Raw genomic sequence first — 17905 nt, forward strand, 5'->3', positions numbered from 1 at the left:
TGCAGTATAGAAATGGATTCGGCTGTGTCTCAGACTATTTCAGTTATTAAGACATCATGTTTACTGCTGCTGGTTGAGTTGATTGGCAGAAAAAACAGGTTTTGCTGCTCTATTAAGCACCGACACACTTTGTTGTTGCTATTAATTAGGCATGTTGTAATATTGAGAACAGACTGGATTATATTTTGTTTCCCTAAACCCTATTAGCCACTGTTCATTGTTACTAGCCAAGTTGGTTTGCGAGTTCCTCCATTCCATTAAAAAAACAACCACCACCAGACTGGACCACCATTGTATTAAGCAATTATGTTCTTTATGATTGGCATTGACAGGAGCTTATGCTTGCCTTTCTCCTGAGCATCTCAGGACCTGAGTCAGGTAACAACTATGTAAAAACAATTTTATAAAACAAACCTTAAAATAACAGATATTCTGGCCAGGATCCAAAGCCTTGAGCCTTGTTTTTTTGTTTTGTTTTTTGTTTTAAATCAGGGCTCCATATGGTGAGCGAACCTTTGGAGAGAGAGAATGTTGTGGCTGGAGTAGTGGTGTTTCCTTTCCTATGTGTCTGCCTCGCAAAAGGGAACCTGGTTGCTAGCAGGGACTTGAACCCACATCTGCCAGACTCCTTGGAACATGTGGATCAGGGTTCCTGCTGGTTACACTGCTCTTTCCAGGGGGCAAAGGGAGCTGTGTTCCCCTCATGCCCTCCTGCAGTGTCTTCCATGCATGGCTGCCAGCTACACGTTGTAAGATGGCTTTAGCTACATCATCCTGCATCAGTAGGGTTGCCAACCTCCGGGTACTAGCTGGAGATCTCCTGCTATCACAACTGATCTCCAGCTGATAGAGATCAGTTCACCTGGAAAAAATGGCCACTTTGGCAATTGGACTCTATGGCATTGAAATCCCTCCCCTTCCCAAACCCTGCCTTCCTCAGGCTCCGCCCCAAAAACCTCCTGCCAGTGCCAAGGAGGAACCTGGCAACCCTATGCATCAGCTAGCTGTGTCCTCGTGTGCAACTAATGCTGCTCTTTGTTCAGTGCATGTTGGCAGAGATGCAATGTACTCTGGCTCGATTTCTATGCTGTCTGTGGCTTGTTGACCAGTGTTTCTGTCATTTCCCTTCTGTGGGAAAGCCTTCGTGTCACCGTGGCCATGCCTGCATTGGCTGTCAACCAGCATCGGGGTGTGTGTGTCTTAGGATAAGGCTTTATATTATTTAAATATATTTATTAATGTATCATTACTATATTCACTTTTCTAATAGGCGCCTTGAGTAGGTCTCTGGATACGCAGCATATACATTTCTACATAAACACATTGAGGTCTTTCCTGCTAGTAATCTTGTTGTGGATTATAGTAACCTCACATTGTTTCCATTCTTTTCAGAGATTACAGTAACTTCAGGAAATCAAAATTCATGTTATTCCTGCAAATTCCAGGATATATCCATATGTCTCATGGATTATAGGAGCTGAGGGTTTCTGAACCATTTTCTTGTTTATTATCTAGTATCTGCTGTTGAATCCTGCTGCTATTTATTGTTTCTTTTAAAATTAAAACATTTAACTTGTTAATACTATTTATTTCAAGTCGTCAATAGGAGTACTGCCAGCAAATGAAGAATTTTTTTAACTGTAATTGTTTTAACAAATTTATCTCAATTGTTATCCTTGCATCAGTTCAGATGGAGGGCTCTACCCATGAGTAGGTAACTGAAAACGACCTACTGGTCACCATATCCAATTACTATTTGGATTACATACACTTCACACCCACTGCTGTATCCTCCACTGTAATACCACAATTCTCCTGAACCTTCAACTGGCATATAATAACACCCAAAGCCCAAATGGAGGCCCAGTACATTCTTCCCCTCTAACCAGAATTCAAGTCAACCCATCCCATCAATATATGCCCCCCCTCGCTGCAAAAGAATATTCACAGTGGGTGGGTAGGTAGAATGCCAGCATGCCAGAGCAGAGGATGATGCCCTCTGGTGCTACCTTGGTGGTGTTACTTCAGATAAGAAGTGGCCCAATCTGGGTGGAAACCTCATGGACCAATCCTGAGCATTTTAGCTCATTCTGTCCCAGACTGGGAGTGGGCATGCTCTCCTTCCTAGGTGATGTCACCTGCTGCTAAAGAGCATGTACAGCATGAAAGGGCATAGAGGGAGGGGGAACAAGATGTAACTATCCATTCTCCTCTCCCCCACCAATGCCTGGCTGGAGACAGAAACCCTGAGTTTCATGCTGGCCGTGAATTTGCAAGAAAAACTGGCTATGCTCCCACCTACTGGCAGCAGTAGTTGGAGCAACTGAAATTGTTAGTTGGGGGGGTGGGAGGGGCAGGAAACAGTCTTCCTCTTCTGGCCAGTGTCTCTTCCCATGCTAGGCACCCCTGGGCAGTTAAGCAAACAAGTCCCCCAGGGCAGTGTTGCGTTACTTAAATTACTGTATAGCATTGCTGTTGGTAGTACTTCCACACACCATGAGGAAGTGTACCACATAGTTATCTGAGAATGTGTGTGACTTTGAGGAGATGAACTAGCCATCACACACACATGAAATGAAATAATAAAAAGTAACATGGGAAGTAACTCTGTGCTAACTTTAAAGTGAAGTTAGTGCCAGATTCTTGCATCCCTTCCTTGGTTTGCACCTGCAGCAGTTACCACTAGCAGGCGACATAGTCTTAAAATAAGTCATCTCGTGTGTGGGCTACCAGATTGTCCCCATGCGATTTTAAACCTGTGGCCCTAGGAACGAACCCCAGAACCTGAGCTATCTGGCAACCCTACCTCTGGTAGAATGTGCCCTGGAATATTGTTTGGGAATGACTGGGCTAGGAGATAGGTGGTCTCTATTCAGGCTGCTTTGTTCAATACCAAATGACTTTATTCAAACCCACTTCCTTAATGAACACCAGCAACTTGTTTTTAAAAGACCTTGGAATTGCTTCTAGCCTTTACAAAATACAATGAATAGAGGTGGAAAGGATAAATATGACAAGAATGGCATTGGTTCAGCAAAGGGGACAGAACGACATTTCATCCAAGATGTTGAAACAAGATGGACATACCTTTTTATTGCAAATTCCAAAGTAAAAAGATGTACAGTACAAAGGAAATCAAGAAGTCAGACTTTAACTAATTTGTGGTAGTAGTTTTTTTAAAAAAGACACACTCTCTCTCTCCCTTCCCCTCCCCCAATATTCCTCCTTTTCTCTCTTCTTTTCTTAGAATGGAACAAAATTTAGGAATCAAGATTTAAAGGGTTGGAAATATGTTATTGAAGGGGGAAGGGAGAACAAGCAAAGTGCAGCAAGAAAATAAAATATTTGCCCTGATTTCTGTTGAGAAAAAGCTGTAGCGGTGTCTTTCTTAATTAGCAGCATTAATGGCACCATCTCATTATGCTTTCCCCTAATCCATAGTTCAGTCCTGGCCACACCTAGAACAGTTGCAAACCTCAGAAAAGCATTTGAACAGACATGAATTAAATTAAGCCTCACAACATCCCTGTGAGGTAGGTAATTGCCCATTTTGCGGATGGGTAAAACTGAGGCACGTAGAGAGGTTAGGTGACTTGCCCAAGGTCACGCTTTCTCTTGCACGCATACATACAGCAGCAGTGGAGCTGAAAACAGAAATGGCCAAAGATCTGTTTTTCAATATCCAGCGCCAAAACCTGGAAAACTATTTTCACCTATAAGATGCTTAGGCAGATGCACACATACATCCTCTCTATACAGATGCGACATGCAGCAACATTGTTGGGTAGAATTTGAAGATATAGATTTATATATATATATGACAGATCATTTCAAAAAAATCTATCACATTTTGAAATGCTGTGTAAGCTTCTGTTGAAATCAGCCATACCACAAAATGCCAAACTAGTATTCTAGTGGAGGCTCTCTCATTCACTGGCCTCCTCATTTTGAGGTGTTTGGATTTGCATTTGGGGTGGGGATTTCTGCTTAATTCACATTCTGGAGTTGCTTCACATGATATTTTCCCTACATTGATAGAGTTGCCAGCTCCGGGTTGGGAAAAACCTGGAGATTTTTGGGGCGGAGCCTGAGGAGTGCGGGGTTTTGGGAGGGGAGGGACCTCAATGCCATAGAGTCCAATTGCCAAAGTGGCCATTTTCTCCAGGTAGGGTTGCCAGGTCCCTCTTCGCCACTGGTGGGGGGCGGAGCCTGAGGAGGGTGAGGAGGGTGGGGTTTAGGGTGGGAAGGGCCTTCGATGCCTTAGAGTCCAATTGCCAAGGTGGCCATTTTCTCCAGGTGAACTGGTCTCTATCGGCTGGAGATCAGTTGTAATAGCGGGAGATCAGTTGTAATAGCGGGAGATCTCCAACTACTACCTGGAGGTTGGCAACCCTATACATTGAGATAACTTGTGTAGGGGAAATCCAGACACTGGTCACTTTTGAACTGCAAAGTGTTTATTTTGCTATTGATACATGGGTTGCAAAGCCACTGCACGCTGCTCCCTCATCAGGGTTGCTGGCATGACATTCTAGCCCCAGGAAAAAATTTACTGGGCCCTTCTTCCTTTGGGCCAAACCTCATGTATGTTGCTCTGTGCTCTGGAATACAAAATATGATGAATGTATAACTAACAAACCACAACAGGAACAATAAGGACAATGGTATATTGTATATGATGGTATACAGTCATGGTTCATGAGGACAACCTTATTTGCTGTGATTCCCTGTCTCCCCCCCCCACCTCTTTCCTGATCCTTATTTTTGTAATCCTGACAAAATATACATTTGCATAGCACTGCGAAGTTTCTCCTACAAGATTATTTCCTTGTCGGAAAAATTGTCATATATGAAGCTTCCCCTTGCTCGCCATTTGACAGGGAGTACAATAGCAACTGTTCAATTAACATATTGTCGAAGGCTTTCACGGTCAGAGTTCATAGGTTCTTGTAGGTTATCTGGGTTGTGTGACCATGGTCTTGGTATTTTCTTTCCTGACGTTTCGCCAGCAGCTGTGAAGATGCCTGCCACAGCTGCTGGCGAAACGTCAGGAAAGAAAATACCAAGACCATGGTCACACAACCCGGATAACCTACAAGAACCTATGTTCAATGAACAGTCTCTTATTGGGAGAACCACTTTCAGTACAATACCTACATCTTTTTTTGCTCTCAGGCAACGGGGGAGACGCAAGTAGTGCATGAAGCAAAGGTATTATACCTCAGCCCTTTGAATGGAAAGATTTGAAAGGAAATGCACAAAGCTGATTGGAACCAAGAGTTTAAAGTGCAATGCTTATGCATACTATGGCTGTCCGGTGGATGGCTTTCTAACTGCTTGTTAGCCAAGGCCTGAGTGTCCACTAACCTATGTACAGCAAAAGCCCTAGTGCATACTGTTTCTGGAGAGAGAGCATTACTGATATGCAGAAGAATATGATGTGGAACACATAGTACTGCAGAGCTACCCATTCCCTATTGCCAAGGCAAGCACAGTATCAGCCTGAGAACCTTCTAGCTAGGAAGGAGTAATACATACAGTGCTGGAGGCATAGGTTTCAGTGAGGGCTTGCTTGAAAGCTCACCTGTAATACTAGGGAAGGGAATTTCATGCTGTTGCATAGCCTTGAAACGGAAGTCCTCAGCATGGTGATGGAGCAGACAGTGCTTCAGTCTAGAGTTTTTCTATGGTCCTCATCATCATGGTGTTTGAGCCTCTCCGAATCACAAAGAAATGCCAGCTCAGGAATATCCTCTCAATCTTCCTGCTCCCAAAGAATCATCCGTGTGCCAGTATGAACTGTTTTTTCATTCCATGTGTGAAATCAGGTGGCATTTAATAAACTTTGGGGGAAATGTACACTTAGAAATGTGTAGTGGCTGCAGATGTTTCTTTCCCAAACCTGATGGCTTTTAACTGACTTAATATACTGAAAACACTTTATAACATGAAATAGCTATGTCTACCAGAGACTACACTTGCTTCTCCCAAAGTAATATGCATATCTGATTCCCTTTTTGCCCTGCATTGGTTGCTGAGTAGAAACTCATTTTAAATGTTAGAAATTCAGACCACAGGGATCACACTGGGCCAAATTTGGGCCAGTTGCATTACACCTGAATGTACCCTACACCACCGGGAATTTGTAGCTGAGTAAGGATCTGTATGTCTCTTTTCAGTGCCATAGCTGATGACACTCTCTATTGATTATTGGCAAATGTGTACAGGTTGTCTAGTCTTTTGTCTTTCCTTTCTTGAACTTTAAAAGATAATGACTGGCTTTAACGGTGCTTTGTGGAATGGTACTAAATTAACCGTTTAGCACTAGGTTGCTTTGGAGAAAAGCACCAACGATTCCTCCAGTGTTTTCATGTGGCTCATCAAAGCCTTAATGCCACACCCTGATGGCAGCCATGGCTGGCCATTTCTAAATGGCCAGCTTGGGGGACAGCTGCCACAACCCAACTATTAGGCAGAGTCACTTCATGCAAATTATCCATGCAGTAGTCCAGATTTCCAGTACTGGATCCTGCATAATTTTGTTACATAGTTAGCATGATTACTTTAGAACCCTTACTCTGATGAATTAAAAACAAAACATGCCAACTTCCCCTTGTGCTTGGGAACATTTTTTTCAAGTTCTTTGGCTTGTTTTCTTATAAACACCAGAAGGAACCATCAAGCCATCTAACGCACTGGCCTTGTCTTTTGGCTTCCTATACTCCCCAGAGTGGTTAGAGCCAATAACAATTGTAATAGCACTTTGAAAACTTAGATGAGGCCTCTATTGCCTTGCTGGATGACTGAAATCAGAAAGCTTAAACAGGAAGACTAACTATAGAATGAGACTAGGCTACATCAGTTTTGCCTTAGGCATTTAGAAAAGAAATCAAGAAACAGAACAACAACAACCACAGGAATCAAATAGTTTCCCACATGCAAGACAAATAATTTTATCCTGTCTAAGCATATGCAACGTCCCTGTTTCCTCACAATGATATCAGTAATACAAGAATTGGTTACATATTATTGCACTGGTAAACCTATTTGAATTAAGAGAAAATTTTAACTGATGCAACTACTTTGGTGATACTCATTCCCCTTTCAAAATCCCCAATAGTAACACTTGTGCAATTGAACAGGATTTTCATAATATAATGCTTTCCAGTGAAATGTAATGACATTTTACCAATAATAATATAAAAAAATCACAATGTTAACCCTGTCCAGACATTAGTGTTCTAAATTCTAGTTTTTTTTCTCATACCAAACTCAATTGGGGTGGGGGGTTCACTAAGAATTTCTATATGCAGAAATCTGTTTGTTGGCTAAAGAAAATAGTTTTGGTGTCTCCATAATAATCACCACATGCTAAACATTTTAGACAGTGGAATTTTTCACATTCTGATCAGTATCCTAAATAATATTTTACAAATGTTATTTGTATTAAAAGTTTGTACTTTTGAAATTATGCTTTCATCCGAGGCCTATGGTTGTTTCTGTCTTTCAGCTGCAAACATGTCCTATCAACAATACTTTTTCAGTCCTGGTTTTTTTTAGAGTGGATAGGATGTAGTTATGAACTGTGCCCAACCACAATAATTTTGCTAAATGAGCACTTTTTATTGGTTGTGACTTGATCAAAGATTTCCCATGGCAAACCCACACAGTGTCCTTCTGTTAATTGCCATTAGAAATCCACACAGCCCCATTAGTCACACATCCATACAGCGAGGCAGATGATAATTTCTTTCTAATTCTACCAGCATACCCACCCAAGTGAAGATACAAGCAAGAACTAGTTTAAATACTCTAAACAAATATGCTCACAATAACACTTCCAGGGGTGATGGTGATATCATAAGATTGAACTTAAATGTCAACAAGCAATGTTACAATTTTAAACTATTGTCAATGATTTCGTGATTTTTCTGGTGGCTCCTCTCTTTCCTCTGACTTCCCAGAAGGCTCTTTACTTTTACATTCCTTGGATCAATATATCCCTATCTATATATCCCTATCTATATATCCCTATATAGCTCAGTGTATTGACATCCTCATGTGATTATGCATTTCTGATCAAGATTCCTCTAACATTCTAAGCTTCACCTAATAATTATATATAAAAATGCAGAGCAAATCTCTCAGCATCTGTGAATTGTGGCTGATTGGGACAATTGTTTAAACAAGCACATGTAACACAGAAAGTAGAAAAAAATTAAACTGTTCATTTTAGCAGAAAGATATAGCCCACAGCTCTGAAGCTGTTTGTTAATAACTTTTATTCTTAAGCAAAACTATTGTAATGTAAGAAAGTTCAAGTATCGCTAAGTCATGACCCAATGTAAATATAGATTGCAGGGCATTTTTTTTCCTAAAAATTGCTTAATAAAATTTGACAGCACAAACAGTATATGTATCAAGCTTTTGATATGGAGCAGTAGTTCAGCTAAAGAACAATTATGACATTTAGCCAAATCTTGCATAGAAGTGGTCAAAATATATTGCACCTCAGAACCAAAATATAGTCTAAATATTTCTGTTGTTGTAAAGGTAATTTTGCAATAAAGGTTTTCTTTGTCTGTTTGAGAGGATTTGTTTCCCCCTTGATGGGGATGTACATAGGTTGATATCTCAAAAGTGGAAAAAAGAAAGAGATAATGTATTTTTATATATATATATCTATATATATGTATATATATAAAAATTAAACATGGACAGTGGCAAAAGCCAGAAGCCATTCTATTTAATTTTTGTAGTTCTTTGATATTTACAAAAAGGCATGCCAATAAAATAAAATGATATATTACAGTATTTATAATATTCTTTTAAAAAGTTCAACCACACTTTTTCGGCTTTTGCTGTTGTTGTGCTGTTTACAATGTTGCCTGTACATCTGCATGTCATTTTTCATTACTTTTAAATATTATACACATTGCAGGAGTAAGTGGGGGGTAAGTGTAACAGGAGACAAATGTTTTGTTCTTTGCAGTGTCTGGTACAGTAGACGTTTCTTACTGATGTCATGATAGCTACACCATGCATTTTTAAAAGTCCAACGTGGCACAGATGTCTATCAAATGACTTGCTTTCTACATAACCCTTGTAGCAGGCATTTAGGTTGCTTTCAATGAAGCCTCTGCCCTTTACCTAAAAGGCATTGCTATCTTTTCTGCTTTCTTGTTTTGCTTTTTGAATATTTCAAGCGATTTTTTTTTTTTTTTTGCCTTTTATAGATAAAATTTATTTGGTCCACATTCAAACAGCTTGCTTCCTTTCATCACGTTCAATATTTTCCCTTTACAACCCAGCATTCTGAACAATTAGAATACTTCTATCTCTTACTTAAGCTGCAGATGGAACACAATCTTGGTTATGATGCAATGCAACCTTTGGCCCATCAGAAGAAAACAAAAACAAAACAAGGCTCCAAACCTGTGCCCTTCTAAGAGAGAGAGAGAGGAAACAAAGAACGGAATTCACAGTGATGACTGAAGTGCTGAATGACAATGAGACATTTAAAAAACCTGAAATATTCCCAGGTATTAAACACAAAATTTAAAGAGGTTTCTGTGTGTGTGTGGGTGACACTCCCATCTATTTAGAATTAAGATGAGTTGAGAGGTAGCTCTTCATCCCTATCTGAATTTGCAGGATTGTTAAAATTAATTTACGACTGTATAACCATGTAGGATGAATGAGATGGTGGAAGGCACACAGCATTTATGACACTTTCCCCTATCACCTCTGCTCTCACGTCACTCAGCTACTTTTGCTTGTCAGAAGTAAGTCACTCTACTTCATGGTTATTTAAAAATGGGGGGGGGATTGTAAAAAAAAGTTGCAGCTAGCAAAGCAAATTATACAATGCAGCATCAGAATGCAAGCTGTAGGAAATCTATCACTGGAAGAACGATTAAGTAGAGGCCACTTTTCAAGCAGTCAGCCCCATTATTAGGCTACTTGCATCCTAATACCCCAAAGTAATGCAACTCTTTGCATGGAAATATGGCACACAGATGCTGTACCCCCGTCATATCCCCCAAAGGCTATTATAAGATTGCTTTAGATAACTGCTCAAAATTGCACCTTTAAAAGATCAGTTGATGTTTCCTGTACCACTTCTTATCTGTACCAGAAAGGGCGGGGAGTGTCTACACTGCAAAATGGAGACTGAAGAATAATCATACTGAACTGCTGGATGTGTTTTCTTGAAGGCCTAAAGTACTCTTTGACAGTGACACTGTATTAGAAACCATTTCTGTATGGTCTTCCCATCAGATGGGTTTTAGAGCAGCATTTTTGGGGTTTTGTTCTCTGTGTTACTTTCTTTAAAAGTGCAAAGCACATGTGTGTGTGTACACACACACACACACACACACACACACATACATATATGGGTGCCATGAAGGTTGTAAAACAGACACACAAACAACTTTTCAATGGTTGGTTTCACTTTTGGTTTTTTTCCTACTGGATGCTGTATGGAAGGATTTAGAACTGGTACCTTGGTGAAGGGCGTAGTAATAGCCAAGAGTATCTCTCCCAATACAGTGTGCCGTAGTCAGTGGAGTGTCTTGAACATATGGCTTAACGCACGGCCTGGACAGCATATTGAGTGTCTTGTGGTTTTATGATTCCTCATGCATGATTCCTGATCACAGCATGCCATCATGCAAATCATTTCTATGCATTGAAACGAGCACAATTTTATTTTATTTTTGGAACCAGCCTGAGTGAGTTTGGCAGGCTGAAAACACCTGATTGCCCCCATCTCCCAAACCACAGTGAAGCCCATATAATAAAGAAGTATGCAGATAATAAATACCAAAGAAACTATGACAATTAAATGGCACGGGATATGTGTGTCGTTTCATTTCAGGTTTTTGTTTTTGTTGTTGATTACTTGAATTTACTCCCCCCCCCTTGTTCTAATTTTTTTTGCTGCTTAAACAAAACGTCAGGTATGAAAATCTAATTCTGCTTAAACAAACAAACCCTTCAAAATGATTTTTTTTCCTGGGTTTCCTTTCAATAAAATGAGAAAAAATAAAAATCCATTTTGGCTGCTTTGGGAAAAAAAGAATCCTAAAGCAGCATTTTTCCCCTTAAGTGTGTGTGTTTTATTTTGCTTGTTTGTCCTAAGTTGCATTGACTGACGTGGAACATGCAGTATCCACCTGCCCAAACAGTATAAAATCCTTTTTTCGCCTTTGTATTGTTTCCGGTTTTTTTTTTTAATATATTTGTCTAGATGGGTCTTTTAAACAGGTGGTAGATCACTGCTTTGAGATGCAACATGGTCACACAGTAAGCAGACTATGTTTGGTATAAGATCTTCAGGTAAAGTGTCTCCACAGCTGTTCGCTATTGTTATATATTTTTATCAGGAAGTTTGTAAACAATCTTTTCTGCTCACAAGTTTTCTACAGTTATTATTAGTGCGGATCATCTCAACATTTGGCTTCCCTGACATCTTTTTGTCTTTTTGCCTTTTCCCGTCTCCCTTCTTCAGCCTGCTGTTTTTCTTTTTCGGGCTTAGTTACACTGTCATAGGATGGAAGGGATGCTGTGGATGGGGTGCCTTCTTTTTTCTCTCTGTTTGTCCCCCCATTTTCCATCTTATTGGAGACATTCTTTCGGTAAATAAAGCCCCTCCTTATTAAGCGGGCCCTGTAAGCCCTTTGGATGACCACCACAGAGACCTCTTCCTGCTTTCGCCGCAGTGTGGTCGTGATAGGCTCATAAGACACTTTGGAAGGATTAGAAGCCACAAACCTCTCTTCCATCTGCTGCCTCAGGATGTCCAGTTCACCACTATCACCCAATACCCGTTTGGTGAAGGCAAATAGGATGTCCAAGCAGTGGATCCTGTCCCCGCTCACCATCGGCAAATCCATGGCGATGAGTTCAATGGTGTTGGGCTTAGGGACACGGAGAGGATGCTCCAAAGCATCGGCAAAGTCTGCCAGTTTGCAGTACTCTATGAACTGTGTGGCATCAGGGTCAAACTTCTCCCAGATCTCGTAGAACGTCTCAAAATCATCTTCACTCAGCGGGTCAGCACTTTCTTCTGTAGCCACACTGAAGTTTTCCAGAATGATGGCAATGTACATGTTTACCACAATCAGAAAGGAGATAATGATGTAACTGACAAAGAAAAAGATTCCTACTGAAGGATTCCCACAGTCACCTTTGAAGCCACTCCCAGGATGTTCTTTATCCAAATCACAATCTGGAGGCCGGTTTAGGATGGGCAAGAGCAAGCCATCCCACCCAGCTGAGGTAGTGATTTGGAATAAGCAAATCATACTATTGCCGAAAGTCTCGAAGTTGAACATGTCATCAATGCCAGCTTCGTGCTTGACATAGGCGAAGTTCGACATCCCAAAGATGGAAAAAATAAACATAACTAGGAAGAGCAGGAGGCCAATGTTGAACAAGGCAGGCAAAGACATCATTAAGGCAAAAAGCAGGGTGCGGATCCCTTTGGCTCCTTTGATCAGGCGCAGGATACGGCCAATGCGGGCCAGGCGGATTACTCTGAAGAGAGTCGGTGACACAAAGTATTTCTCTATGATTTCGGCCAAGAACATACCTTAAACAAGATTGGGAGGAAAACAGTGTTACAACTCCATTGCTGGTTCTACTTTCAAGTCTTTTTGTACACTTTTTTTTTTTTTAAAAAATGCATGCTCAGAGACAGTGCACTAGAACAGATAGGCCAAAGCTCTCATCAGCACTGGCAGTCTTCATTAATTTATGTCTTTTAATATCTGAGCCTTAAGGAAGCACCCAGCAACTTAATCAGTAAACTTCCCTTTACAATGTCCATTTGCCCAGTCAAAAAATAGTATGAACTCTGGTTCACTGCTATCACCCAATTCATGTCCTTCTGTCTGTCTGCTTTGTGCTGTGTTTATTTATATGTAATCATGTAGAACTTTTCCTCATTGTTTTTAGCTAAAAGTAGGCTTGAGAAATTTCGGATTTTAAATCCAGTGTTCAGTAATGGTTAGAGTGTTGGACTAATAGCAGTAGGTTGGGAAATTGCTGGAGATTTGGGTGTTGAGCCTGGGGGCGGGGTTTGGAGAGAGGAAGGTATAATGCCATAGAGTATAATGCCCTCTCTAAAGCAGCCATTTTATCCAGGGGAACTGATCTCAGTCATGTGGAAATCAGTTGTAATTCCAGGAGATCTCCAGGTCCCACCTGGAGGTTGGCAACCTGAAGTAGCAGGGAGACCTCAGTTCAAATCCCTGGGTAGTGTCAGTGACCTTGGGCCAGTCACTCTCTGTCAGGCTCATCTGCCTCAAAGTACTGTTGTGAGGATAACCATGGCTGGAGGTAGGGCTGTCAAAAAAAAAAAATTCGGTACAGTTCGGATTCGGCCGAATTTGACCATTGTGGGGTCGGTACGGTCCGAACTCCGAACTCCCCCGCTTCGGATCCCCGGTAATTCGGGGGGATCCGGAGTTCGGGGGAAAATTCGGCCGAAGCGCGCCTTCAGGGATTCCCTGAAGGCGCGCGGGGGCCCTTTAAACTGATCTGAGCCTCCCAGCTGGGAGGCGCAGATCAGTTTAAAGGGCAGCCCGCCCCCCTTCAGCGGGCTCCGCTGGAGAGGCGCGGGCTGTCATTTAAACTCATCTGCGCCTCCTGGGCGGGAGGCGCAGATGACTTTAAATGACAGCCGTGCCTCTCCAGCGGAGCCCGCTGGAGAGGCGCGGCTGCCCTGGCGCGGCTGCCCTTTAAAGTCATCTGCGCCTCCCGGGCAGGAGGCACAGATGACTTTAAATGACAGCCGCGCCTCTCCAGTGGAGCCCGCTGGAGAGGTGTGGCTGCCCTTTAAACTCATCTGCGCCAGGCGCAGATGAGTTTAAAGGGCAGCCCGCCCCCCTTCAGCGGGCTTCCCTGAAGGGGGGCGGGCTGTCGTTTAAACTCATCTGTGCCTCCCGGCCGGGAAGCACAGATGAGTTTAAAGGACAGCCCGCCCCCCTTCAGCGGGCTTCCCTGAAGGGGGGCGGGCTGTCCTTTAAACTCATCTGTGCCTCCCGGGCGGGAGGCACAGATGAGTTTAAATGACAGCCCGCCCCCCTTCAGCGGGCTTCCCTGAAGGGGGGCGGGCTGTCATTTAAACTCATCTGTGCCTCCTGGGCGGGAGGCACAGATGAGTTTAAATGACAGCCCGCCCCCCTTCAGCGGGCTTCCCTGCAGGGGGGCGGACTGTCATTTAAACTCATCTGTGCCTCCCGGGCGGGAGGCGCAGATGAGCTTAAAGGGCAGCCCGCCCCCCTTCAGCGGAGCCCGCTGAAGGGAGGCGGGCTGCCCTTTAAACTGATCTGAGCCTCCCAGCTGGGAGGCGCAGATCAGTTTAAAGGGCAGCCCGCGCCTTTCAGCGGGCTGCCCTGAAGGGGGGGCCGAATTGGCCGAATTTATTCGCGAACTCCCGAACTCGCTGAATTCGGCCCCCCCCCCTGCCCTCCAGAGTTGAGTTCGGATCCGTCTGAACTGAAAATCACCGAATCGGGAAATTCGGTTGATTTTCAGTTCGGACCGAACCGAATTGACAGCCCTAGCTGGAGGAGACACCAAATGCACTGCTCTGGGATCCTTGGAGAAAGTGGGATGAAAGCAGCCCTTCCCCAGTTTCTCCATTTGTAGCCTCTGAAGGTTGTTTCTGGATAAATAAACCATCATGTGGGCATGGTCCAGCAAACTTTAAGTATTTTAAGACATATCAGTTGTCTTGGAACATGGGGATTTGGAATTTTTTTTAGAAAACAAACAACTAATTGCTTTATTTGTAAAATGAAATTTAAATAAAACAGACAATTTTTTTTTCTCCCACTTACCTTAACCAGTTTCTAAAACTTAAAAAGAAAATTACTTTCCCTGTTACTGGAATTGTGTCTCTTAATAAAATCAACATGCTTGTACAATATTTTGAGAATTTGGTTCCCTTCTAGGTGCTCATAAAGTCACTGAAAGGCTCTTCACTCCATTGGCCAGGAATCTTAGGTAAGCTGCAGAGCCCAACTTACTGGATCACAAGCCCCTGTAGAGCTGCCATTATTTTTTTTTGCTACTTTCTGAAAGGACTTGCTTCAATAATGCATGTGTAGACAGAGCAAGGGCTCCTCCTGCCTCTGCATGCATGCTGAGATTAGCAGCAGGACAGCAAAGTGACAAAACAGCCACCAGTGGAGAGGATACTTCTAGGGTTGTAGCTCTTGGCTTGTTCCTCACTATGAGATGCCTTCTGGTGCTCAGCTTGTGTTTCATGTCTGCTGCCCACTTTCCTGGGCTCAACACTGATGAGGTAATAACTCTGCCCCCCCTTCTGCCATAGGATTTCCTGTTATGTACTTGCAGTTCAGTGAGTCCTGGGCTGCCACCTGGGGACTAAAGGTGGGTTCCAGATCTGGAAAAGTTGAAGACCACTGCTGTAAAGCACAGGTTTTCCTCATTCCATTTCACAGGAGGAGACATATACCATATGTACAATGGAATGTATGATGAAGATTCAGGGGAGCTCTTGTGTGTACAGTAGGGTTCCCTGAAGCTCCTGTGCTCACAGACCATCTCCAGGTCAGGATAAGTCACCATGAAATAATGGATTTCACTGGGACTTTAATTTCAAAGAAATCCTAATTAAGCTATAAGTTCTCATTCTTAAAATTTTAAAAATCAATTGTATCTCATGTGGAAGTGTTGTCCTGAAACAAACCTACTGTCATTTTAATACAAATAGTAAGAACGGGCTGCCTTACTTGAAGAATAAAATATGGCTTAGCAGGTGATAATTTACACTGGCCCAAGATCTGTGCATTTGCTACCTGTACCTATTGATTCATAAGGCTGGAGAGTTCAGATTTCATTTTTGGATGAAACCCCAATTTCAGTATCATGTTCAGCTTTCCTCACCCCCCTCCCAATTTTGTTGTGTTTTCTTCTAAGCACATGGACATTAGTGTAATGTTTAGTGTAGTGTAATGTATCGCAGAAGATATCTGTACTCACCCACAATGGAGAGAATCACAACCACAAAATCAAAAATATTCCAGCCAATAGTGAAGTAGTAGTGGCGCAAGGCAAACATTTTCAGCACACACTCGCAAGTGAAAAACATAACAAAGACAAGGTTGATCCAGTACAGGATCTCCTCCATCTGCTTGCTCTGCGTGTCAGTCTCTACCATCATGGTTACCATGTTGAGGCAGATGAGCAACATGATTAGTATGTCAAATGCTTGCTGGGTGACAAAGTCAAAGACAGCTCCTTGGACTCTATTCTGTAACACAGAATGGGAAAGACACACAGTAAATGGACGTGCCACAGTAAATGCATGTGTGCTACTCAACAATGTGCCTAAGAGTTCTACACATCTTCCATCGTATCTTATCTAGGGGGCTGGTTCACAAGCTTTCATGACTCAAAGATCTTCTTTCCAATGATCTACTTCTTTCTGCCCTGGAATACACTGTCAGTGGAACACTCTGGAGAGGGATTGTGGCTTAGTGGCAGAGAGCATGATGTGCATGCAGAAGATCCCAGGTGCAGTCCCCAGTATCTCCAGTAAAGAGAAAGACTTCTTTCTTCCCATTACACTAGAGAGCTGCTGCCAGTCAGAGTAAGCAATACTGAGTTTCATGGACCAGTATAATGAATGGATCTCACATTTATTATGGAGGGTGTGTGTGTATGTATATACTCCTCTACCACCAGAAAGCACTTGAGCAAGCTCACAAAGCATGATTTTATTATAATTTATGCAGGATTTTGTCTCATATTGGTCTGTTCTATAAAGTACATGTACAGCATAAAATTCGTCAGTTCCTGTGATCACTTTTTGCCAGCACAATATCCTTAACACTTGACTGCAGGGTAGGAGACTTCTGTATCCCATATTGCAGGAAAGCATTAACAATACTGTGCTGGCAAAAAAGTGATCACAGGAACTGATTGATTTTGCATTCTTTTAGGGCTCTTGCCCTGCATTTAAAGGTTAAGCTTAGACAAGATGCTAGGAGATCTTTGAGTCGATCTTCCCAGTGACATTTAGAAGTGAATTGTAGCTGTGTGTGGTCTCATTTGAGATCGGGCCATATGGGGAAAGAGAGAGACACTTTCACTCCTGTACTGTTCCACCCATTCAAAGTCTCCCCATTATTATCCTTGGAAGGAAGGAAGATGGGTAAAGCAGGTGCTGCATATAGCTGTAAATGTAACCACTTTCCCCGTGGTAATCCCACAAACAACATCCACAGACCAGTAGTCCAAAAGAGAGTTGATTTATTAGAAAACCTACAGGTATACAGAGCTAACAGGTAAATTGGCACGAATGGGAACTGGTAGCACAGTACAGGGCCTATATGGGAAAGCATTAGTCACAACGAGTCATGGCACCCCCCTCCTAACGAGGAGCCGTTCCCACGGGAGATAGCGCTGGAACAGGAATTCAACAGTTAGCAGGCTCGGCCTTGAGAGGCACCTGGTGGAACCGAAACCAAAACATTCTCAGTCTGACAGGCTGCTGAGAGCAGTGGAAAGCAGGCCTGACAGTAATACAACTTATAATGCTGAGACCCTCTGATCATAGGTCTTCCAGTGTGTCAATCATTTTCATTCAAAATTTTGTTTGGTGGAGCTTCATGGTTGGTCCCCAGGATTAGAGACTATGCACGTGTGCAGCCAGACATTGGGAGTCCATCTCCCATTTCCATTTATATTTTGGAAGTTTTACATGAAACCTAGAGCTTCTCTGCTAGTTCCTGTTCTGGCAACTTACCCTACCATTCTGTGGATTACCATCTTTTACATATTCTTTCAGGCAACAATCAAAACGTAACAGAAGCTTTGAGCATTCATGCCAATGTTCTATTGTCTCTAGGATAAATTTAAATTT

At 42.5% G+C, this 17905-nt stretch overlaps 1 protein-coding gene across 1 annotated transcript in view; it reads right to left on the reverse strand.

Annotated features, from left to right (window-relative positions):
• Positions 1–11118: 11118 nt before the first annotated feature.
• SCN8A (sodium voltage-gated channel alpha subunit 8) overlaps positions 11119–17905 on the reverse strand; it is a 239389-nt gene continuing 232602 nt past the window's right edge. Inside the window, exons 26-27 of the mRNA XM_056867203.1 lie at positions 16021–16291; positions 11119–12598 (exon numbers count right to left, since the gene is read on the reverse strand). Of these exons, the coding sequence (XP_056723181.1) occupies positions 11454–12598; positions 16021–16291 (1416 nt within the window). The 3' untranslated portion in view covers positions 11119–11453. The remainder of the gene's footprint in view (positions 12599–16020; positions 16292–17905) is intronic.

Source organism: Euleptes europaea, chromosome 1, assembly GCF_029931775.1.
Source record: "Euleptes europaea isolate rEulEur1 chromosome 1, rEulEur1.hap1, whole genome shotgun sequence".
NCBI lineage: Eukaryota > Metazoa > Chordata > Lepidosauria > Squamata > Sphaerodactylidae > Euleptes > Euleptes europaea.